At 41.7% G+C, this 25,226-nt stretch overlaps 1 protein-coding gene across 2 annotated transcripts in view; it reads left to right on the top strand.

Moving 5' to 3' along the window:
* The window catches only part of COL18A1 (collagen type XVIII alpha 1 chain), a 243,257-nt gene that overhangs the window by 205,547 nt on the left and 12,484 nt on the right, over nt 1-25,226 (top strand). For both annotated transcript variants that reach the window (XM_040357625.1, XM_040357624.1), the window contains 20 exons: nt 828-968; nt 2,385-2,432; nt 8,072-8,098; nt 8,350-8,376; nt 12,239-12,301; nt 12,772-12,807; nt 13,897-13,980; nt 14,111-14,134; nt 14,986-15,048; nt 16,289-16,354; nt 17,975-18,019; nt 18,115-18,159; nt 20,273-20,344; nt 20,440-20,484; nt 20,979-21,021; nt 21,136-21,207; nt 23,720-23,754; nt 24,213-24,302; nt 24,644-24,803; nt 24,923-24,996. In XM_040357625.1, coding sequence (XP_040213559.1) covers nt 828-968; nt 2,385-2,432; nt 8,072-8,098; nt 8,350-8,376; nt 12,239-12,301; nt 12,772-12,807; nt 13,897-13,980; nt 14,111-14,134; nt 14,986-15,048; nt 16,289-16,354; nt 17,975-18,019; nt 18,115-18,159; nt 20,273-20,344; nt 20,440-20,484; nt 20,979-21,021; nt 21,136-21,207; nt 23,720-23,754; nt 24,213-24,302; nt 24,644-24,803; nt 24,923-24,996 — 1,260 coding nt within the window. The remainder of the gene's footprint in view (nt 1-827; nt 969-2,384; nt 2,433-8,071; nt 8,099-8,349; nt 8,377-12,238; nt 12,302-12,771; nt 12,808-13,896; nt 13,981-14,110; nt 14,135-14,985; nt 15,049-16,288; nt 16,355-17,974; nt 18,020-18,114; nt 18,160-20,272; nt 20,345-20,439; nt 20,485-20,978; nt 21,022-21,135; nt 21,208-23,719; nt 23,755-24,212; nt 24,303-24,643; nt 24,804-24,922; nt 24,997-25,226) is intronic.

Raw genomic sequence — 25,226 nt, 5'->3', positions numbered from 1 at the left:
GGGGGCAGGAGCACCAAAGAGGGGCCTGAGAAGAGGAGGACATAGACTGCTCTGTGCAAATCCACTGCAGAGGACAGGTAAGTATAACATGTTTGTTATTTTTAACAAAAAAATAACAGAGACTTTACAATCATTTTAAAGTATTTTTTGAAAAAAAAAAAAATATCTAAAACAACTAAACAAGTAAAACAACTGATAAAACATCTGCGTAGAAACATGTAAACATAGAAATTCAAATAAATTGACCCAAATCAATTAAAATACAGCACTCCCCACTATGTACTGCAGCCTTTTAGCATACAGTGCCTCATCTGCATTGGATCATTTTTTTGGACCAAGCTTTTTATAACTATATACAGTATATGTCTAATAAGGTTTAAACTTTTGAAACTTTAAATATATATAAAGCATTCAATAGTATTTTTATATAAGAATCCTTCAAGGACCCTATTATAACACAGTAGACCATATATGATATTAGTCATTTAGACCTTCCAAACACCAATCCCCAGTGCTCTATTAGTATTGGGGAATGATGGATTTGTGCAAAGAAACCTTGTTTAATTATCACATGAAATGTTTAGGTAAATACGGCACTGATAAAAAAAATTTACAGTCCTTAAAAAAAAAATCTTTTAGTGATCAACCTAAGCAGTCATAAATCCAACATAAAGAAAGTTGTAGAGACATATTATATTTGGATTTGGTGCCCTACCTGTGGCTAGTCCGTTGTCACATGTATACAATTACAACCATAACATAACTTTTGTCCTAGCTTGGACTTCATAAAAATATAATGTATTATATTTGATTTCTTCTCACTACAGGGAAGTACGGGAGAACCTGGTATTCCTGGAACTCCTGGAGAAACTGGATTAGCTGGACTTCCTGGACCAATCGGACCCCGTGGATTGCCTGGACCTCCAGGTCCACCTGGCCCTTCTGGACGTGGAACTGCTGATGGATTTGTGAGTTGTTGTTTTTTTTGTTTGAGTGCTTTATGTTATTGGTGCAAAGATTTGTGCTGTACATCTGTATATTATGTAAAAGGCTAATTTCACTTTTGAGCAAAATAATAAATAAATGAACATATTTTTGCAGAAAATATTTTCCCCCCCAGGAGCCTGCAAAGCATTGCACCCATGATAAGAGGATTATGAGTACAACGTCAGGCCTCTGTATGGGCTTTCTGTTGGAAAGCCGGAGGACTTGTGAATGGACTACGAGCACGCTAAACAGCACGATTGCAGTCCATTGAAACTAAAGGTTCATCTGCCGTGGTGGACGATGGGTCTTGTAGTTTATTTTTTTTTAAATGAATTACGCGTCTGTGCAGAGCCATGACAATTTTAAAAGTGGCAGCAGCTGCATGGGTAAAGAACCCCTGCCCGAGGGGGAAAGGGGGGGGGGATCAGTTGATGAGGAAGATCATGAGCTGGAACATGTCACATGTTACACCTTAAATATGGATGTAATATATAGCATGTTCCAAAAGATGAACTTATACTTTAATAATAAAAAAAGGTTTGCAATGCATCTGCTGGAGGCTCTTCATATTCTCCTAAGATATTATTATGTCCACTGTTTTAGTTTAAAAAAAATCACCTTGGCACTGTTGCAAAATGTCCACTAATGCCGCGTACACGTGGTCGGAATTTCCAACAACAAATGTTGTTTGAGAGCTGGTTCTCAATTTTTCCGACAACAAAAGTTCTTGTCGGAAATTCCAATCATCTGTAGCCAATTCCGAAGCACAAAAATCCTACGCATGCTCGGAAACAATTTGACGCATGCTCGGAATCATTGAACTTAGTTTTTTTGGCTCGTCAAAGTTCCGACAACAATTTCCGACAACATTTGTGTGACCGTGTGTATGCAACACAAGTTTGAGCCAACATTCCGTCTGAAAAAAATCCACGGTTTTGTTGTCGGAATGTCCGATCGTGTGTATGTGGCATAAGAGTCCATAGCCATTTGATTAGCATATCTAGCAGCCCCAGGATGATAGGTGTAGGTAAAAGATAACTAAGCTAACATCCTGCAACCAATGATAGAATCTAACATTTCAGGTCAGGTGATGGAATGCATTTCCAATCAATGCAGTAGATAGTATGTATACCTACTGGCTTCCTTTTGTGCCAAGTGATGGACTTTGAAATTAGAACATATAAAATGAATATAACATTAATATTATCTGTGAAGGCTTGGACAAAATTATGTACATAAATTATATGAGTGCGATACCAGGCTGAGCTCTTCCAAATATTTTGGAATTATTTTCTTTAATTGGCATTATATTGTAATTTTAAGTTTTTTAAGTATTGACCATTTTGTAGTACTTATTTTCTTTGCTTACTTAGCCTTGTTACTTATCTTTTGTTTAGGATGACATGGAAGGTTCGGGTATTACTTTTGGTGGCCGAGCCATACAGGTAATCCAATCTCTATAGTAGCTAATGGCATTAAGTAACCTTCTTTTACAGACGAGATACTATATGAACACCAGAAATGGTCAGAGGCCGTTGTAATTGTCAATACTGAAAAAATAGAAAGTGCACCAGCATGGTGTGAAATCTTTACTAAAACTTTAGGCTGGGTTCACACTGTCGCCGCTATAGGCGCACAGCAGGGGTCCATGCTGGTTCATCAGTTCAGGTCTGATTTCAGCCCGAATTTTGGGCTGAAATCAAACCTGAAACGCACCAAAAAAGGCACGCGTTTTTCCAGCACACCGCACCGAACCCGCTGCGGAGGTATGTGAACCAGCTTCATAGAGAGCCAGTCACATTCTCCAGCTATGCAAATTGAATGCGGGAAAACGCACAGTCAATTTGCATAGGTGTGAACCTAGCCTCATTGTTTAAAATAAAAATATCTTATACTCACCCCCTTAATTAAAAACTGGTCACAACATGATATGTCACAGCAAAAAACAGGAAAAAGGGCTAACGCGTTTCACACTCTCATGCAGTGCTTATTCATAGCTATGAATAAGCACTGCATGAGAGTGTGAAACGCGTTAGCCCTTTTTTCTGTTTTTTGCTGTGACATATCATGTTGTGACCAGTTTTTAATTAAAAGGAACAAATTTTTATTTTTGGAGTGCGGCCGTCCTGGTTTTCTTCGTACAATTTTTTGCATATTATTGCAGCGCCTGCACCCAAGTGTTTGGACTTCATTTTGCAGTTCTTTGGGACCTCTGAGCGGTAAAATTTTCTTTTCTCTTATACTCACCCCCGCTGCAGTTAGTGATTTCATAAAGGCATTTTATAAATAAAAAAAAGTTTAAAGTAGGAATAAAGCCAAACTTTTTTTGGATTGAGTAAAGGTGGTTATAACCCCTGTCATTTTTTTACCATCTGTATCCTGTTGAGGAGATCTCCCTTCATTTCCTGTCCCATAGCCATAGTGGGAAATGAGAGAAAATCCCTCCAAAGTGAGGGCATTCCTGGTTGTCATCAGAATTAATGTTTCCAGTGGAAGATTTCCCCTCTTTTCTAGTTAGGCCCCTTTCACACGGGCGGACCATATGTCTGCTTTTTCATCCATCCGTGTGCGGATGAAAAAGGGACATACATTGGTCCCTATGAGATCGCGGGTGTCAGCGAATGAACATCCGCTGACACCCAATCTCGCCCGCTTCCGCATTCCTCCGATTCTGCAGATGGAGGAAAACTCTATTTTTCCTTCCGTCTGCGGATCGGATCGGGTGAACACGGACAGACGGTCCGTGTTCATCCGATCCCCCCATAGGGGAGAGCGGAGAAAAGACAGGGCGGTCCCTGCACAGGGTGTGGGGACCGCCCTGTCATCTGCCGGCTCATCGGGGATCAACAGAGCGATCCCTGCTGAGCAAGCGGAGGTTAACGGGGTGGATCAATACTGATCTGCCCAGTGCGAGAGGGCCCTTATGGTGACAACCTTCGATTTTTTGTTCTTTTATACTCTCTGTTATAATGGTCACCGGGTGATAGAGAGGATGAATCTCTGAAGGGAGACATAGACAGCAATAAAAACTGATATGTGTTCTAAAGTTTGGGCATCTGTTGCAATTTAATTCCTTAGACCTACTATAGATTTATTTGACCTAATAAGAATTTGTATATGATTGCTGTACTGCATGTAGGCCTTATTTGACCTAATATGATTTTGTATAGGATTGTTTTACTGCATGTACAGTGGATATAAAAAAAAGTCTACACACCCCTGTTAAAATGTCAGGTTTCTGTGATGTAACTTTTTTCACCTTTAATGTGACCTATAAACTGTATAACTCATTTGAATAACAAACGGAAATCTTTTAGGTTGCATAAGTGTGCTCACCCTTAAGATACTTTGTTGAAGCACCTTTTGATTTTAGTACAGCACTCTTTTTGGGTATGAGCCCATCAGCATGGCACATCTTGACTTGACAATATTTTCCCACTCTTCTTTGCAAAAACACTCCAAATCTGTCAGATTGTGAGGGCATCTCCTGTGCACAGCCCTCTTCAGTTCACCCCACAGATTTTCAATCTGATTCAGGTCTGGGCTCTGGCTGGGCCATTCCAAGCCTTTAATCTTCTTCTGGTAAAGCCATTCCTTTGTTGATTTGGATGTATGCTTTGGGTGGTTGTCTTGCTGAAAGATGAAGTTCCTCTTCATGTTCAGCTTTCTAGCAGAACCCTGAAAGTTTTGTGACAATATTGACTGGTATTTGGAACTGTTCATAATTCCCTCTACCTTGACCCTGTTCCAGCTGAAGAAAAATAGCCCCAAAGAATGATGCTGCTACCACCATGCTTTACGGTGGGTATGGTGTTCTTTTGTGCAGTGTTGTTTTTGCACCAAAGATTTATTTTGTAATTATGGCCAAACGGTTCAACCTTGGTTTCATCAGACCATAGCACATTTTCCCACGTGCTTTTGGGAGACTTCAGATGTGTTTCTGCAAAATGTAGCCTGGCTTGGAAGTTTTTCTTCGTAAGAAAAGGCTTCAGTCTTGCCACTCTACCCCATAGCCCAGACATATGAAGAATACGGGAGATTGTTGTCACATGTACCACACAGCCAGTACTTGCCAGATATACCTGCAGCTCCTCTAATGTTGCTGTAGGCCTCTTGGCAGCCTCCCTGACCAGTTTTCTTCTTGTCTTTTCATCAATTTTGGAGGGACGTCCAGTTCTTGGCAATGTCACTGTTGTGCCATGTTTTCTCCACTTGATGATGACTGCCTTCACTGTGTTCCATGGTATATCTAATGCCTTGGAAATTCTTTTAGTACCCTTCTCCTGACTGATGCCATTTTAACAATGAGATCCCTCTGATGCTTTGGAAGCTCTTTGCGGACCATGGCTTTTGATGTAGGAATGCGATTAAGAAAATGTCAGGAAAGACCTACTAGAACAGCTTAACTTTATTTGGGGTAAATCAGAGGCACTTTAAATGATGGCAGATCACATTCAAACTTATGTTAAATAGGAGTCAGTACAACTCCAATTTAACATAAGCTTGAATGTGATTACTTAATTTTAAGCAGAGCTACATCCCCAATTTTAAGAGGGTGTGCACCAGTGCCGGCCCAAGACATTGGGCTGCCTGGGACCAAGAATGAAATGCTGCCCCTCCCCCCAAAAAAAATCACGTCATGGCTCTATACATGTATAAAGAGGACCTGTTATGGCTCTATTCATGTGATAAAGACAAAATTGCTTAAGGAAAGCAACCAATGGTCGGACTTTATAGGCAACACAGACAGGAATAGCAAAAAATATATAATTTTATTACAAAGTAGTTACATAAAACAACATTAAAAAGAAAACCATACAAGATGTCAGGTATGTATGTTGCCTATAAATGTCCCCTGTGTGTCTACGCGTTTCGCCATGAGGCATCTTCAGGACAGACAAGAGAGGAAAATAGTCAAAGTCATCCGAACCACATAGGCATAGGCATAGATATATCCTGTACACAGGCTGTCTCCCGGGGGCAAACGCTGCTATCCAATCTGCCATAATAAGTAATAACAATGTACCGGGGACACGCACAGGGATGGGGCGGTATTAGGATCATAAGAATTCGTGGGTAGAGTAGGAGGGAGCGGCAATGCAGAGGGCTGGAGAGGCGGAGTTCCGATTGGAGCCAAGAGCTAGGGGGAACAGATTCCGACGGGCAACCATTCTCGGCACAACAGGTTCCTCAGAGGGAGCGGCGCCTGCCTTTCTCACTCGCAGACTGCTCCCCTCCGGCTGTGAGTGTCCTCACAGGCAGCGGAGTGGGCTGTCTGGCGGGCGGCAGAATGCTGCCCCCCTAAAAGTGCTGCCTGGTACCCATGGTACCACTCGGTCCCATCATAGGGCCGGCCCTGGTGTGCACACTTATGCAACCACATTATTTAAGATTTTTTATTTTACCCCCCCCCCCCCCCCCAAAAAAAAAGATTTCAGTTTATCTTTCAAGTGAGTTGTACAGTTTATATGGCACATTAAAGGTGGAAATCGTTCTGAAATGATTTATCTTTGAATTGTCTCCTTTTTTTTACATTACAGAAACCTGAAATTTTTACCAGGGGTGTGTAGACTTTTTATATCCGCTGTAGGCCTTGCATGTCAAAGGAGTTTAAAAGGAAAAGATCTGTAATGACCATTCATATCTTTCTTATAATTTCCTAAACTGCAGTGGAAAAATGAGAGCTGACATGAAGACCTTTTGGCTGCTTACAGTCAACAGTGCAACTTTTATTTTGCCTGTTGTTAAGAAATATGCAGATCTGCCATAGCTGACCTTTCCTTCTGAATGTGCTTGTTGCCTGGCTTTGATACTGATCCACTATACACATTACTTTCTAGGACACTAACCGGGAACTGGAAAATATATGAGGAGCATAGGCATGCGAACAGGGTGTGCCAGGTGTGCCTTATCACCCCGTGTGGCTCAGATTCCCCTTGTTTTAACACCTGATATTTCACCAAAGCCCCCTAATGAGCTCCTTACAAAAATAAATAAATATAAAGTTGTAAAAAACAATAAAAATAAAAACTACTGACACCAATCTCTGCCCTACTGACACCAATCCCTGCCCTACTGACACCAATCCCTGCCCTACTGACACCAATCTCTGCCCTACTGACACCAATCCCTGCCCTACTGACACCAATCTCTGCCCTACTGACACCAATCTCTGCCCTACTGACACCAATCCCTGCCCTACTGACACCAATCCCTGCCCTACTGACACCAATCTCTGCCCTACTGACACCAATCCCTGCCCTACTGACACCAATCCCTGCCCTACTGACACCAATCCCTGCCCTACTGACACCAATCCCTGCCCTACTGACACCATCTACTGCTCTACTGAAACCAATCTCTGCCCTACTGACACCAATCCCTGCCCTACTGACACCAATCTCTGCTCTACTGACACCAATCTCTGCTCTACTGACACCAATCTCTGCCCTACTGACACCAATCCCTGCCCTACTGACACCAATCCCTGCCCTACTGACACCAATCCCTGCCCTACTGACACCAATCCCTGCCCTACTGACACCAATCTCTGCTCTACTGACACCAATCTCTGCTCTACTGACACCAATCTCTGCCCTACTGACACCAATCCCTGCCCTACTGACACCAATCCCTGCCCTACTGACACCAATCCCTGCCCTACTGACACCATCTACTGCTCTACTGACACCATCAGTATATATACACATGCGTACACACACATGTGTTTGAGCTTTGAGGTGCACACACTAATGCCATAGGCTGCGCACACCTATGATGAGGAGATATCACTCCTGGCTACATACTTGCTCTGGGTTTGATGACACAGAAAGGACTGAAGTCCAATACAGCCAGGCAGCTAGCATTTCCAGGGGAAGCCGTCAGCAATGGCAGCCCCTATATATATCTCTCAGCACAGGTTTTCAATTTGAATAGAAATGTTTGTATTGGATGGAATTCATCTTTGATGAAGATATGATGTTGGAAAATGATGATACAATTTGTTAATCTTAGGTCATTTTTGATAAGCCGTGTTTTATTCTTCATATGACCTAACATGCTTCTCCAAACTTTCATTTATCAGGGAAGGCCTGGAATTCCTGGGGAAAAGGTCAGAATTATTTTCTCATTACTCAGTGTGTGAGGAATGTGTGAACATTGTGGGGAGTGATTTGGCCCGTCTGTGTTAAATTTGACTGCACACAGCTGCTTTTTCATTGTTCAATATGTTTACTATTGATCAAGGCCGAGTCCGCAGGGCAGGGTGACGTGAGCCTGATGTGCACTTTATAGCAATGACCTTTATTGGGTAGATAGTGATACATAATATGTGAGTAATTTTTATGCTCTTTTTTCCCACAGGGAGATGCAGGATTTACAGGACCAAAGGTAGCTCATTATGACAACGTATCATTATAAGATAGTGGCTATTTTGTTTTTGCCATACATATAAACTGCTAAAGCTCAGGTTTAATCTGCTTATATTTGCCTTCCCTGGTCCCCCCCTCTTCATTAATATGCTAACAATTTTTTACATACCTTATTCTAAAGTGATAATAAAGTCAAATGTTTTCTCTAAAAATAACAAACACGTTATACTTACCTCCTCTGTGTAGTGGTTTTGCACAGAGTAGCCCAGACCCTCCTCTTCTCAAGTCCCTTGCTGGCACTCCTGGCCCCTCCCTCTTGCCGAATGCCCCTACAGCAAGCCTCTTGCTATGGTGGCACCCGAGCAATTCAGACACAGAGCTGCAGTTCTGCCCTGCCCCCCCTCTCTGATTGGCTAACTGACTTTGATTGACAGCAGCAGACGCCAATGACGCTGCTGCTGTGTCTCAGCCAATCATGAGGGAAAAACCAGGACGGCCAAGGCACTTGTGTACATCGCTGGATGGAAATGGGGCTCAGGTAAGTATTAGGGGGGCTGCTGCACACAGAGGGTCTTTTTATCTTAATGCATAGAATGCCTTTAGAATCACTAAGTCGGCCATACTTCCATAGAAAGTCAGCCTGTTCAGCAGGGACTATCTTAATTTCAATCCATGTATGAGCAGGCTGCTTTTACCCAAGTCGTTCCATCGATCGACTTGGGTACAACCAGCCTTTTGGATTTTTGGCAGTAATCAATGGGGTGGATATAAGAAGCAATTGCGCCTGTGTAACCATAGGTTACACAGCGCAATTGCTTACTTGCCCCGGCGTAACGAGTGCTCCTGATTCAGGAACCTTGTTACGCCGACTGCAGCCTAAGATCTGCGCGGCATAAGGCTCTTATGCCCGCATATCTTAGGCTGCATTCTTGCGATGGCCGCTAGGTGGCGTTCCCGTTGTGCTCAGCGTATAGTATGCAAATTGCATACTAACACCGATTCACAACGTTGTGCGAGCCCTGCGTACGCAATTTACGTCGTTTCCGTACGGCGTTTTTTGCGTAAGGCTGCCCCTGCTATTAGCAGGGGCAGCCAATGTTACGTATACCCGTCGTTCCCGCGTCGCGAAATTTGAATTTTACGTAGTTTGCGTAAGTGATTTGTGAATGGCGCTGGACGCCATTCACGTTCACTTTGAAGCAAATGACGTCCTTGCGACGTCATTTGCCGCAATGCATGTCGGGAAAGTTTCCCGACGGAGCATGCGCTCTACGATCGGCGCGGGAACGCGCCTAATTTAAATGATTCCCGCCCCCCTATCATTTAAATTTTGCGCGCTTGCGCCGGGCATTTTGCCGGCGCGCCCGCGCAATTTACGGAGCTTCTGCCCTGCGCCTCCGTAATAAATGCGCAAATCTACTTGAATCCGGCCCAATGTGTTCTGCAGGCTCCTTACAAAACACAATAGTATTGTGGGAGGCATTCCCCCATCAGCACTGAATGTGTTGATGGGAAAATCAAGTGACATAAGGAAAAAAAATCAAGTGTTCTATGGCCTGCTTTAGTGTTGTTGTCAGTGGGTCACTGGGCTTCTATATGCAATGCAGGCAGATTATGGCTGGTGGGCAAGGCGCTGTATGTAGTTTCCTGAAAATATCAGATCTCATCTTCTCTCAAGAACCCTGAGCCCTGATGCAAGCAATGGGCAAGCTCTTGGGAAGAGTTGTGCAAATATCAAAATGCCTTAATGGGTGCATATCAGTCTGGAAGAGCAGGTGTTCTAGGCAGACTGTATTTGCATATAGAGAGCCCTAGATAATGCCCACATGCATATCTCACAACTGTTCCTGATTTCGAGGGACTGTCCTTGATTTGGAGCAATGTCCCTCTGTCCCTCATTCCTTCTCATTAGTCCCTCATTTTGGTCTGATCCATATAGTTGTATATAAAATGCACTTTTTATCTATCAAAAAGTGTTTCCCAGTGCTAAACCTTTCATCTGGTTTGTAAATTGCTGCATTTGTAAATTCTAAAAGCCAATATAAAGGTAGATAGTAGTGGTAAAAAAAGAACTTGGGTTTAACCAATCTTGTTTTTTTGTACAATGCTCCTTTAAGGGGGCGTGGCAAGGGGTGTGTCCTATGTCTGCATACTTTTGCTGATAGGTGTCCCTCATTCCCATCTCAAAACGTTGGGAGGTATGCCACATGTGATACTGATCCTTCATAGTTGAAAGAACTGAAATTCTGGGGAGGAAAGAGCTAGATGATTTTAGGTGTCCTCCAGTCAGGAAATGAGCCAAACTCTATCTAACAGACAGCAGCTTTTAATGCACACTGTGTAGAGCTCACATTGTGCAAAAAAAAGACTGAAGATAAGGCTCTAAAGCAGTGGTTCTCAACCTTTTAGTGCCGTGACCCCTTAATAAAATTTCCCAAGTTGTGGGAACCCCCAACAGTAAAATTATTTTCGTAGCGTGGCTTGTCAGCGCCCAAGGCAAGACAAGTAATTTGCGCCCCTAACCCACGGAAATTTAGCGCTCCCGGAGTCCCCTCCAATCATACAGTATTTAAAACCTCATATGGTACATTTTAGGATATACCACTCTTTCTCTTTGTTCTCCTCTTGTTCCCTTTTATCTCTCACTATCCTAATTTCTTGTTTTTCCCCCCATTGCTCTCTCTTGCCGTCTTTCTTGTTTTTTCTCTTATTCTCTCTCTCCCTTTTTCTTTCTTCCTCCCCCTCTTTTTCTCTCCCTTCCACGTATTCTCTATTTTAAAACCTTCTCTTACTCCTTGGTGGAGGGGGAATGGGATGAGTGGCAATGCTGGGGGGAGTTCTGATCAGCCAACTTAGGTGTTCTTGATCAAGGTCATCTGCTGATCTGAGAACTGTAGTGGGGACTTTTAATGGCAACTATATTCACAGGTAGTGTTACCCAGTGTGTCTCTGACTTTGTGGCGTCTCATAGCAGTGACACCTATGCTGAAATCAGGAGATGGGGTCTCCTCCAGCCCCTCCCACCTCAACCAATCAGCTGACCTCCAGTCTCTGCCCCCCAGCCATGCTGTGAACTGAATGGGTGGCTGCAAAGAGGCTGAGTGGGCGGCCGTGTGCTCCAGGAACAGACCAGCTGGGTGGCCACCGGCTCCAGAGACAGCCCTGCTGAGCAGCCACAAGAAGGCTGGGAGAGTGGTGTGGGCTTCAGGAACAGCCCAGGATCTGGTGACCCCTGGAAAATCATCATTTGACCCCCGAGGGTGTCCCGACCCCAGGTTGAGAACCACTGCTCTAAAGTGTATAGGACGACCTGGGCTTACAGGAGATGGGTTAAATGATGCTGGCAGTCCAACTAAGGACATCTAGTGGCAGCAAAAGGTATTTTGGCAGATATTTTTGGTTTGTACTGAATTTTGCAGCAAAAGTTGGTTTTGTTATTTTATCTTTTATTGGGCTATTTATTTTTTGATACATTTGGCTAGAGTTTTGCTTTAAAAATGCCCATTCCAGGCTGATATCATTGGGAAAATAAGTGAACCCATCAAATTCTGATTGAATTAATCAAACATCATTAATTACTGTATTTATTGGCGTATAACACTCACTTTTTTATCCTGAAAATAGAGGGTAAACTGTGCCTGCGTGGTATACGCAGGGGGCTGTGGAAATATTTTTCCCTGAAACTCCGCTCTTAAAGTTAGGGTGCGTGTTATACACCAATAAATACGGTAATAGTGCAATGTTATCTGTGTCACCCTTTCCTAATGGTTACAGTGATTAGGTCTTTATTAGCATGACCATTGATGAGAAATGGAGTCGTGTGATAATAAGTAATGTATTGGTGATTGCTTCTAATGAGATCTAACGCTTGTTTGTATCAGGGGGATCGAGGAATTCCTGGTTTGGATGGAAGACCTGGACTGGACGGATTCCCTGGCCCTGAGGTAAATGCTGGAATATCATTACTGAAATCTACCTCCTTTGTATGTTCTTCAGTATCTTTATCTGCAATGACTCTGTCACAGTGCGGACCTTTGTGAAAGTAATGTGTCTCTTTGTAACATAGTTGTAAATAGATGCCAAGAATCAAAAGGACATATATACTGCTGCTTATCACATACAATTCCTCATTTCATTTTCTGTCTCCTATTTTGTGTTATTTATTTTATTTTTTTATTTTATTTATTATTGGCTTTTCCTGTGCTCATACCTGTCTATTCCTCTTGCATTTGTTTTCTTAAAATTGTCATGTCGTCTGTTACAGTCATTTATTTTTCATTTGTATCATATCATTCTATATTTGTAGATTGTCCTCCTTACAATGTTATTTTCCCACACTTACTTAGTTTCCCCAATTTAAACCTATAAATTATTTAAAGAACATACATTTCAATAACATATTCTTTCTTCAAAGGGTCAAAAGGGAAACAGAGGTGATCAAGGAGAACGGGTAAGCATCAGCAGATCCATTTTCTTCTAAGCCTAGCTAAACAAGTAACAACAGTTAGGCCTCGTACACACGACCGTTTTCCTCGACAGAATCCATCAAGAAACTTGGTGGCAGAGCTTTTTTGCAGAGGAAAACGGTTGTGTTTATGTTTTTCATTGAGAAAACTGTCGAGGAACTCAACGAGAAAAAAAGAGAACAAGTTCTCTTTTTCCTCGACGGGAGTCACAATTTCCTCATCAGCTATGACTAAGCATTGGTTATCAATGTGAAACTAGTTAGCTCTATTACCCCACTGTTTGCTGATAGAGTAAGGGAGGGTTATAACCCCTGTTGGTTTATTTTTTTGCCACCTTTGCCCCACTCAGGGAGATTACATTCACTTCCTGTCTCATTGCCAAAACAGGAAGTGAGAGGAAATCCCTTAACATTAAGGGAATTCCTTGGGGACCCTCAGGCTACCAGAACTGGTGTCCCCATTGGAAGATTTCCCCTCTATTACTTTTCTGGGAACAACCCAAAATCTTGAATTTTCTTTTAATTTCACTTTCAATGCTATTGGTAAACAGGAAAATAGAGGGTAAATCTCCATAATGGGGGCACAGACAGCGATAAAAATGGACAAGCACTTTAATCCCTCTCCACTCTATCTAAAATGAAAAAAAAAAATTGTCTTTACTTATACTTCAAAGTTTAGCGTGCAGGAAATTAGGTAAATACACATAAGAAGCTGTAGAAAGCTGGCATCTTCCAGCTGTAAAAAAAGAACATTAACCACTGTGATCCTGGGTCACACTGAAATGATAAACTGCATTAGTTATATTTGGGACACTGGAAATTCTTTGTTAATATTACCTAAATATTGGATATTAGAGATGTCTAAAGCAGCAAGTGTTAAGACTGGTTGCAACACAGCAAAATTATTGGGATCCAAGAGCTTTGAGCCACAGATTGATGACTACTACAGCATAATGAAAATGAGAGTAACCTTTATTAGTCCCCCAAAGTGCAAATGCAGTAGAATTTAGTTTTATCTTTTTCAGATGATTGGAAGGTTTTGGTTACACTAATGTATTGCACTGCTTGTTGTAGGGAGAGCCAGGCCGTGATGGAATTGGCATTCCTGGACCACCCGGACCTCCTGGGCAAATCATTTACAGATCATCTGATGGCGCAGTAAGCAGAATTGTTTGATTCTATTGTGATGTATTATGTATCTTGTTTCCACCTATTTATATTTGTGTTTGTACTATTAATACACTGTACATGTTTCTTAAGTGATTTCATGTTATATCTTCCATTTCAGGATATCATTGGTGGAATTGGAGAGGTGAGGATGTCTGAAATGTAACTTTTGCATGGTACATAGGGAGGACTACATATTACTAAGTCACGTCAAGTGGTTTCAATCCACATACATAAAAGGGGTGGGCAATGTGTAATGTAAAAATTTGTAGAAAATATTGACTTCATTCATACAAATAATAAATGCTCCAAGTGTGTGTGTGGCCTTTAGAACATTAGAGGCAACGTAAATCATACCGAAGCCACATAGATTAATCATTCAAACACTCCAATATGTTTTTAAATAATTGATATTCTTAAAGCCCAAGTGTGGGGAACTAAAATGATCCCTAGCAGTGGACCATCCCTTAGAATCATCACATCTAATACAGCACTATAGGCCCGCTTGGGACCAGTCGAGGATTGGAGGATCGGGAAAGTATTTTTTTTTTCTATCCCCTAGACCTAAACAAGCGATTACCCTTCCCCACTGCAAGGGATCATTTTAAAGTTTCCAGGAGTTGGGCTTTAATGATCTCTATTAGGTGATTAATATTAGCTAACACTCAACTTCTATGATAAATTTACTCTAAAAGCAGACATATCTTCTGAACCCAATAGAAGTACCCACAGGGTACCCAGAACACTGGTACTCTGTCACAATTGGCCTAAAAAAAATGTTTTATATATTAAATGTACCGCATTTATGCTACACAGTAGAAACAGTGGTGAGTGCCTATATTTCTTATTGTAAATTCTGTTTCTGCAGTTTCAGGAAGTGCTTTGCCCCAAGCAAGCCATCTTAGTTTCAGATAGATGTTATACACATCCATTATGCATGTTATACAATATCCATTGATTATGTCTCTTCTGATTGTGTATTAAATGTGTTTCCAGGGTACTAGAGGCTACAAAGGCGAGACAGGGGAACAGGGTTACCCAGGACTGCCTGGACTGAAGGTGAGCATTTATATAAGAATAGGCTAACTTGCTCTCTCTTGGTAACCCTCAAATATTTGGGATATCAGCAGTTCCCTTTCTCTTTTGCTGGAAAATTATAAGCTATGACTATAGGTTGCGCATAAGGCCAACCAATTTACTGTTTACCACTGTTAATATATGGTGGGCTGCGGGTTAGATTCAGGGAGTAAGACCCCTGCCTGGCACAGCTTGATCCCCTTGGGGGTGCCGGGCCGGTAATTTTGACGATAGGCTTTGCCTCTACGGTATACAGAGGCCCAGAATACTCTCCAGATCATATCTGGCTTGAGCGCTGGGTTTAGACCTAATGTTCCTAATGTTTCTATGATATGTTTATGTACTTAACTTACTATGTTTTTGCTCGCTTCTTTGGAAATACATTTGCATTGTACCACGTATTTCTGCTATCGATATCCTGATATTCAATCGGTATGTGTTTGTTATATGTCAATTGAAAATAAAATTCTTTGAAATTAATCGGCACATTTTTGGGCACACATTTGCCGATTAAGAAAAAGAAAAAAAAAATTACGCCCTACAACTGAATTCTCCAAATTTGCCCTAGCCCACCACACTGCAACACAGTAATCAGTGTACCTCATGTTGCAGATTTAAGATGCACACGTACCCAGTGCTGAATTTTGCAGCATTTTTGCACTCTCTAATCCATCCTTCTTTACTGATTTTCTGCAAATGTGCTATGATACAATACAGGCATACCCCACTTTTAAGTACACAATGGGGTTTGTTTACTAAAGCTGGAAAGTGCAAAATCAGACTCACTTCTGCATAGAAACCAATGAGCTTTCAGGTTTTATCACCAAAGCTTAATTGAACAAGCTGGGGTTAGAAGCTCATTGGTTTCTATGCAGATGTGAGCCCGATTTTGCACTTTGCAGCTTTAGTAAATAAACCCCATTGTGTACTTTAAAGTGGGGTATGCCTGTACACAGAATGGGATTGTGGGTGGCCATCATCAAACAGTAATTTCTATTAATGAAATGGTATCCTCGAAAAACTCAAAACAATGCATTCAATGGTCATCTTGTAACAAAAAATACAGAAAACATTTCTCATATTCAGAAGCGGTTGGTACAATGTATGCAACATTTTTCCAACTACTTTCCAAATAAATATTGTCCTGTTTTTATCATGTTGCAGTCATGGAATAGATGGTATTAGTTGTAAAATAAATATTAAACGAATCCTTTTACTCTAGGGAGATAAGGGAGAGGCAGGAAGGATCCTGGGCCCTGATGGTTCGCTATTTACTGGAGGAGTAAAGGTAAGATGGAGTTGGATTGTGTAGACCGGAGAGTTATGAATTATAGAAAACAGAAACATTCATTATATATATTCATTTTCATTTTATCCAAGATTGTTTGCCAAATGCCGTTGCTCCCTGTCAAAATCACTATGTATCCAAACAGTTCTGTACCCCCTGGCCTTCTGAGGTCAATAGCAATTATATGATCTAATATGGCTACAATTACTCCAGTGGCCTTCAGTGCAAAGAAGACAAATTACCTTCAGACTATTAAATATCATGGCACTAGTTGGATACATTAGATGAATTTATTGCAATCCCAGTGAAGCTTAGGGCTTTTCACACTATCGGATCCCGTCAGGATCCGTTCCTTAAATATCCGCTTGCTCAGCGGGGATCGCTCCATTGATCCCCGCTGAGCCGGCAGATGACAGGCAGTCCCCGCACACTGTGCAGGGACTGCCCTGTCAGATCTCCGCTCTGCCCTATGGGGGGATCGGATGAACACGGAATGTCTGTCCTTGTTCACCCGATCCGATGACAGATGGAAAAATAGGATGTCTGCAGAATCGGACCATAGCGGGGTCAGATGAGATCGGGTGTCAGCGAATGTTCATGCGGTGACACCCGCTATCCCATGGGGATTAATGTATGTCCGTATTTCATCCAAAAACGGATGAAGGAAATACAGACATACTGGGGCAGATTCATGTAGATCAGCGGATCTTTAGATCCGCTAGATCTACGTGTTTTACGATCCGCCGGTGCAATTTAGCGAGGCTAGTGCAGTATTCATCAAGCACTTACCTCGCAAATTGCACCGTCGGATCGTAACTCCCCCCGGCGGAATGCAAATTCCGCGGCTAGGGGGAGTGTATAATTCAAATCAGGCGCGTTCCCGCGCCGATTTAACTGCGCATGCGCCGCCCGCGAAATATCCCAGTGCGCATGCTCCAAATGACGTCGCTAGGACGTCATTGTTAGCGGCGGGTACGTCAATTGCGGCCATCGGTATTCCCGATCGACTTACGCAAATGACGTAAAAATTTGAATCTCGGCGCGGGAAGGACGGCCATACTTAACATTAGCTACCCCTCATATAGCAGGGGTAACTATGCGCCGGAAAAAGCCGAACGCAAACGACGTTAAAAAAAAGCGACGGGCGGGCGTACGGACTTGAATCGGCGGTTCTCCTCATTTGCATATGCGACGCGTAAAAAAAAACGACGACACCTAGCGGCCGGCGGGAGATTGCAGCCTAAGATTCGACTGGTGTAAGTCACTTACACCAGTCGGATCTAAGGGAGATCCATGCGGAACTGATTCTTATGAATCAGTTGCAAAGATCCGACCGTGGGATCTCACAGATACGACGGCGGATCAGGAGATCCGCCGTCGTATCTCTTGATGAATCTGGCCCACTGTCCGCATGTGTGAAAGGGCCCTTACAGTGTAATGTCTCTTCTACAGTCACATATTAGGGTATATTTATATACTGGATCTCTTCAATGTTTTTAAATGCTTTACTTGCATAATATCTCTTTGCAGTATATTTCCAAATAAATACTCTGAATATCTGTACCGCAATACTACAAGTTAGCCCATACTTTGATGTATAAACATATGCTTGTATTCCAGGGTGATACGGGACCAAGAGGCCCTAGTGGACCTATGGGACCAGTGGTAAGTGCATATATTCTAAACATAAGAAAAAAAATGATTGTTAGAAGGAGAAATAGTAGGTTTAAAATGTCTATGATACATTCTTGTGTCACCAGGGTCCTTCTGGACAGAAAGGAGAAATTGGATTCCCTGGAAGACCTGTGAGTATAATATGCAATACAGTAATTATACCTTTTAAGTTTGGTTCTTGCCATGAAGATTTTCTCCATTTTCCTTTCTCATGCCTATGTTTTTTTTCTTTCATTTTCATTTTTAACTTTTTATATCAATAAAATCCTATGTTCTTTAATGAAATAAAAACATATCTATATGGTTATCTTTTTTGCCATGGTCCACCTAACTCCACAATCTCTATTCTGCCTTAAAGGGGTTATAAAGGCAGAAGGTTTTTTTATCTTAATGCATTCTATGCCCTCAGCCCCCCCCCCCTAACATTTACCTGAGGTCCCTATCTGTCAATGAGCGTCTCAGTCATCCAGATTCTCCTTGGCCATTGGCTCCTGCTGCAGTCAAAGTCAGCTAGACAATCAGGGGAAAGAGGGGGCGGGGCCAGGTAGGGACTCCATGTCTGAATAGACACAGGGAGGTGTGACTCAGCTCGGGTGCCCCCACAGCAAGCTGCTTGCTGTGGCGGCACTGAACAGGAGGGAGGGGCCAGGATCGCAGAAGAGAGACCCAATAAGAGGAGGATCCAGGTTGCTCTGTGCAAATCCACTGCAACAGAGCAGGTAAGTATTTAGACTTTACAATCCCTTTAATTTCCCTTCTGTTTTGCTTATACCCTTTTTCTGTAGCCCTCATTTCGTTTGTTTTAATCCATCACCTTTTTTGTTTTTTATTACTTAGTATGTTCTCTTTTACCACCCATAATTTTATTTTTTCCTCTGTCAATTCCGTTAACTACTTTATTTTTTAATTCTCTTTATTATATCCTCTACACCAAATTTTCTCCACTTCTGCTGTATATTTCTTTGCTTATCCTTATTTGTTCCCTCTTTTGACATTCTTTAATCAATCCCCTTTTTTAGAAATGTTAGCTAAAAGCTGTTGTAATTAAATATAAGCATAAGATAGGTATTAAAGCTTATGTTAGACCAAACTCTAAGACCCCTTTCACACCAAGGCGATTTACAGGCATTTTTGCGCTAAAAATAACGCCTGTAAAGCACCAGTAAATTGCCTCTTCTGCAGCCCCAGTGTGAAAGCCTGAGTGCTTTCACGCTGGGGCAAGGCGCTTGCAAAAAAGTCCTGCAAGCAGCATCTTTGGGGCGGTGAGGGAGCACTGTATACATTGCTCCTCCACTGCCCCAGCCTATTGAAATTATTGAATGACGCTTTCAAATCGCCTTAAAAGGGCGAACAACGATAAGAGGGCGCTTTTAACCCCTTAAAGTTTTAACCCCTTATAGGGGTTAAAAGCGCCCTCTTATCGTTGTTTTCAAAGCGCTTTTAAGGCGCTTTGAAAGTGCCCCGCTTGCAGCACCAAACTGCTGCTATAACAGCGGTAAAGCGCATCTAAAACTAGCGGCGCTTTATCGCTAACACCCGCACTTCAACCAGTGTGAAAGGGGTCTTAAAGTTCAAAAAGCATTAGAGAAAGCCTCAACATAAACTCAACCCTTATGCCGCATACACACGATCAGTCCATCCGATGAGAACGGACCGATGAAGCTGACTGATGGTCCGTTGCGCCTACACACCATCGGTTAAAAAAACGATTGTGTCAGAACGCGGTGACGTAAAACACAACGACGTGCTGAAAAAAACGAAGTTCAATGCTTCCAAGCATGCGTCGACTTGATTCTGAGCATGCGTGGATTTTTAACCGATGGTCGTGCCTACTAACGATCGTTTTTTTTTTCTATCGGTTAGGAATCCATTGGTTACATTTAAAACAAGTTGGCTTTTTTTTAACCGATGGTTAAATAACCGATGGCGCCCACACACGATCGGTTTTGACCGATGAAAACAGTCCATCAGACCATTCTCATCGGTTTAACCGATCGTGTGTAAGCGGCATAAGTGATAACAATTCTAAATGGATTTCATAAGATATACTTCTGGAACTTATCACCAGATTAAACCAACAGTGAAAGCAGATAATTGTCACCAGAATAATGCCTTTGACCATTACCGCTGATTTACTGAGTGTCTGTGTTTGCTTTATGCTTACTGATATGGTGTTGTCCTCTCATTGTCTAATACAGACAAAAGACAAACAAACACAATTTATTTATGCTTTTTGTTTTTCAGGGTCGTCCTGGTGTGAATGGACTTAAGGGAGAGAAGGGAGAAACTGCTGATCCTACTGGCTATGGAATTAGGGTAAGTTTTCTATATTGATGAGGCAGTTAAAGAAGACTATTTGGCTTAGACCTGTTTCATTTTTCATAACAAATGTCTTTTTCTTTTTAATTTAGGGGCCAGCAGGTCCTCCCGGCCCTCCTGGTCCTCCAGGGCAAGCAGTAAGTTGTGTTATTTTCTTACCCTGCTATATTGTAAGACATTCAGGCTTAGAGGGGATTTCCAAGAAACGTGTAAATTGCCTATCCCAGCCTTTGACCTCTGACTTTGCTTGCTGTTATTTATAATATATGGTGCTCTAATGTTAGATCACTGAAATGTGATGGTTTTTACAGGAATATATATTATTATATGGTTGCACAATGATACCATATTTGGTAGTATTACATGTATTATAAGCCTAATACAATAATAGGAAGGTAATATGGTTTAGTGTCTTGTTATGAATCTCGTTAAAGTGGCCATTCTATATAATGATACATCAGGATTTTGAGCTGTCTAAGCCTCCTTCAATTATCTCTGAAGCTTTAATAAAACTATTAATGCATAGGTTGATTTTTTTTGTAAAATCTGCAGCACAGACAAGCCTTGAACCAGTTGCTAATTATATATTGTACATGTAAATTAATTTTCATTATTAAAACCTTTTTTTCAGGTGTATGGTGATCCACGTGCTGCTGGGCCTCAAGGATATCCAGGTTTGTCATTCTACATTTACTGTACCTGACCATACTGCATTTTGTTACTACAGGTTAATTCCTCCTTATAAAGCTTTAACCTTTATTTAATTGAGTTAATTGTTGTTATTATAGGTCAAAAAGGCGAGAGAGGAATTCCAGGAACAAAAGGTGATCAAGGAGACGTTGGCCCTGCTGGACCACCAGGTAATAACAAACAGTAGTAACAATTGTGAGAAAAACGGGATGTACAATCTCAGCCCATGGAAGCTGTAAACAACTTAACGATGGCATCTTATTGGAGCTGAAGCATTCTAATGCCTTGTACACACGGTCGGACTTTTGACCGTGCAAAAGTCCACCGTGAGTCCATCGGAAGTCCGTCGGAAAGAAAGAGAACAGGTTCTCTATCTAAGATCCGTCGCACTTCTGACAAAAAAAAGTCAGATGGAGGCTACACACGGCCGGACTTTTCGAGAAAAAAACCCTGTCTGACTTTTTTTCTCTGAAAGTCCGGCCGTGTGTACGAGGCATTAGTGAAAAGTGATCATAGATGACATTCAGATGATTCCCTTGCTTTAACAGTGAGAGTATGGTGTTTTTGTAAACTCAAGCTTATTGTTTTCTAAACTTCTGTTGACCAGTGGCTGTCAAACTGTGGTCTGCAAGCAAAGATTATGTTTTTCCTAGTCACTTTTTATACTCTTCTGGTGTCATTGAGAAATGTACTAAGTGTACAGAGCAAGAGATTTATATGCCATTTCCCAATCACACCTTGTGATACTAGCGTGAAAAAAGGGCATTGATTTTGATGGTGGGAATGTGAGTAAGAAAAGACACTGAGCAGTTGGACGCAAGAGTTGAAAAGAAGCCAAACACTGAACAAGATAAGGTATTTAGGCGAAGAGGAAAAAGCCAATGTCCATAGTAGACCAAGCTGTGCAAGGCAGACTAAAGTCTCGTACACACGATCAGGTTTTTGGACAAACGTTCGTACTTTTTTTTGAGCATGCTAGACTTATGTCGAAAGTGAAGAGCTTACTCACCATACAAAAATTCTCAAACGACAGAATTCAACTTCAGAAGTTACGTAATGTGTTGATCAGTTTTGTATGTATTCTTTCGTTTATGAGCATGCGTATTCTTGCTCTTACGATTTTTTCCGAACGAAAACTGTACTAATTAAACAAAAATCAGACATTGGGGCAGATCCTCATACAGTGGCGCATTTATGCGCCGGGCGTTGCGTATCTAAGATACATTACGCCGCCGTAACTTACTTTTGTTTTTCAAATCCTGAAAGAATCCGCGCCGTAAGTTACGGCGGCGTAGTGTATCTTTGCCGGTGTAATGGCGCCTAATTCAAATGGATGTAATGGGGACGTGTTTTATGTAAATACGTTGTGACCCGACGTAAACAACGTTTTTTTTTTAACTGCGCATGCGCCGTCCGTGGGGGTATCCCAGTGCGCATGCTCGAAATTAACCCGGAACAAGCCAATGCTTCAGACGGTGACGTCATTCTACAGAAATCCCTATTCGCAAACGACTTACGCAAACGACGTAAACATTTCAAAATTCTACGCGGGAAAGACGGCCATACTTAACATTGAGTACGCCTCATAACAGCAGCTTTAACTATATGCCGGAAAAAGCCGAACAAAAGCGACGTAAAAAAATGCGCCAGACGGACGTACTTTCTTGGATCGCCGTAAATAGCTAATTTGCATACTCGACGCGGATTTCGACGGAAACGCCACCTAGCGGCCGCCGAAAAATTGCATCTAAGATCCGACGGCGTACTAAGACTTACGCCTGTCGGATCGATCCCAGATGCCGTCGTATCTTGTTTTGTGGATACAAAACAAAGATACGACGAGGGAAATGTAAAATTACGCCGGCGTAATGCTTTTGTGGATCTGCTCCATTGTGTTTACATACGATTACATTTTATAGCCTGCGCATCCAACATTTGTCGTACGAAAAATCGGAATCGGCTAACGAAAGCACCATGCTAACGATCCGAAAACCGGCAGATCGTTCGTTCAGACGAAATTTTACTTCTGATTTTCATATCACGTGTACGGGCCTTTAGGCTGACAAAACACTGAGATCAGCAGAGCAGGATTAAAACTAGCACAGCAATACAAAACAAGAAACGGTACAGAGTACATAATAAAACAAAGCAAGAAGTGTCAAAGAACCACATGTTCGCATTAGGCACAGAGGTTTTCTGATTTGAGATGGCAGCGGTGCTGTTTTGCGAGGGGCAGGTGCCTTATACTGCCTGCAATACAGTGTTACTTGGCTTGCATTGTTGATAACACAGGTTCCCTTAGAAGGTTACTCCTGTAACTAGGAAAAAAAAACACATTAAAGTAGTTTTAGTTTCTCTGCCATCTGTGTCCCATTGGGGAGATTTGCCTTCCATAGCCCCATAGCCAAAACAAGAATTGAGAGAAAATCCCTGCAAATTAAGGGAATTCCAGATCTAATGTCTCCATTGGAAGTTCTCATCTCTATTACTATTCTGAGGACAACCCATGTTTGGTGATTTTCTTTTGATGATAATGGTAAACAGGACAAATAGAGAGGGTGGATCTTCCTAACAGGGGCACAGACAGCAATACAAACTGATAAAAACGACCAAACTGGAATGTCTGTTTAAGATGTGATGGAAAATAATTTCTCTCACCAAAATTATATCAATTTTTTTCAGGAACATTCCCATATGATTTCAGCAGCTTTGGAAGGGTGAGTATACTTGTATGTGTTACAAAACAGCCATCTAGGATTATCCATTAATGTAGCTTGGCTGAAGGGTCTTTATTTTGAGTATTAGCTGTGGGCATTTGTGAAATAGTTAGTATCTAATTCAAACTAAAGGGTATATATAACTTATTAAAATGGGATACCCTTCTTTAAATGGCCAAGAACCCTACAATGCATTTTATAATTAAGCTACTAGTGTAAATTTTCTTATATTATTAATATATTTGTGAAAAGTAATGTGTGTTTGTTTCATCCAGTCCGTTGGATTGTCTGTGTTTCCACTTCTATTTTACCCTATTTATTTGAGAACTTTAGTTTACTGCTTTGTTGAGCCTGTAACAAATCATGGTGACATGGCATAGTAGTAATTTTAGAGGCCCTATAGCAAGTAATGTGTATTTTGGCCTCTCTTGTAAAGTATTTTTGCTTCTTTTACTAAGGGGGAGAAAGGAGAAAAGGGAGAACCTAGCGTTGGCGATGGTCAAGGAATTCAAGGACCTCCCGGCAACCCTGGATATCCTGGACTGCCAGTAAGTGAACAGTGTGGACTCGATTATGTGTTAGCTATACTTGCCATATGCCCATGTTTTGGCAGACAGTCCCATTTTTTTTGAAACCACGAAAAAAGGAGAGTTCACATAAGTAGTTGTATCTTTGGCATTATATGGGCAGACTAGGGCTAAATATGGATGCGTACCATTCCAGTTTTAGATTTGAAATATTTTGGCAACATATCAACATCTACAATTATCAAATACATTATCACAGTTTGTGTTATTCTTTATATGGTATGTTATATTTCGCATATCTACCATGACTGTACACCCACAATATATATATATTCATTATTTGTCACACATTCTCTGTACAGGGTGCTAAAGGAGACAGCATTCAAGGTCCTCCTGGGCCACGTGGTCCACCAGGAGCTGCTGGTGTAGGATATGAAGGAAGACAAGGACCACCTGGGCCACCAGGACCTCCAGGTGCTCCTGCACAACAGGTATACCCTGGACCTGGGCCCAATAGACCAGGTTAGTATTGGACAAGCACAAAAAAACTTTGGCTATTTGATTAACGGATGAGGAACTGTAACTTTACAAGCAACACGAATGAGTGCAGTAATGCAAAATATTGTTTTCATTTATTGCAGTTCTAAGCGTTCCGGGACCACCAGGACCCCCTGGGCCACCTGGACCCCAAGGAGGATCAGGAGGATATTCTTCGGTGAGAACTAAAAACTGCATCACCATTGATCTCATAAAACAGTTATTTCACCTAAAATGGAAAAGTAATATCAGTTATGATGCAAAAAGTGTTGTAACCTATTGAAACCAAATAGCAATCAGTCAGTAATTAATTTATGCAAAGATAATTTCTATGTGTGGAATTAAAGCTGGTGAGCAACCAAAAGAAAAAACAAATAAGCACAAGGGATATAACTTAAAGCCAGTAGG

The sequence above is a fragment of the Rana temporaria genome, chromosome 6 (genome assembly GCF_905171775.1).
Source record: "Rana temporaria chromosome 6, aRanTem1.1, whole genome shotgun sequence".
NCBI classification, from domain to species: Eukaryota; Metazoa; Chordata; class Amphibia; order Anura; family Ranidae; genus Rana; species Rana temporaria.
The sequence above is the reverse complement of the archived record's forward strand: the minus strand, read 5'-3'. Positions and strand labels throughout refer to the sequence as shown.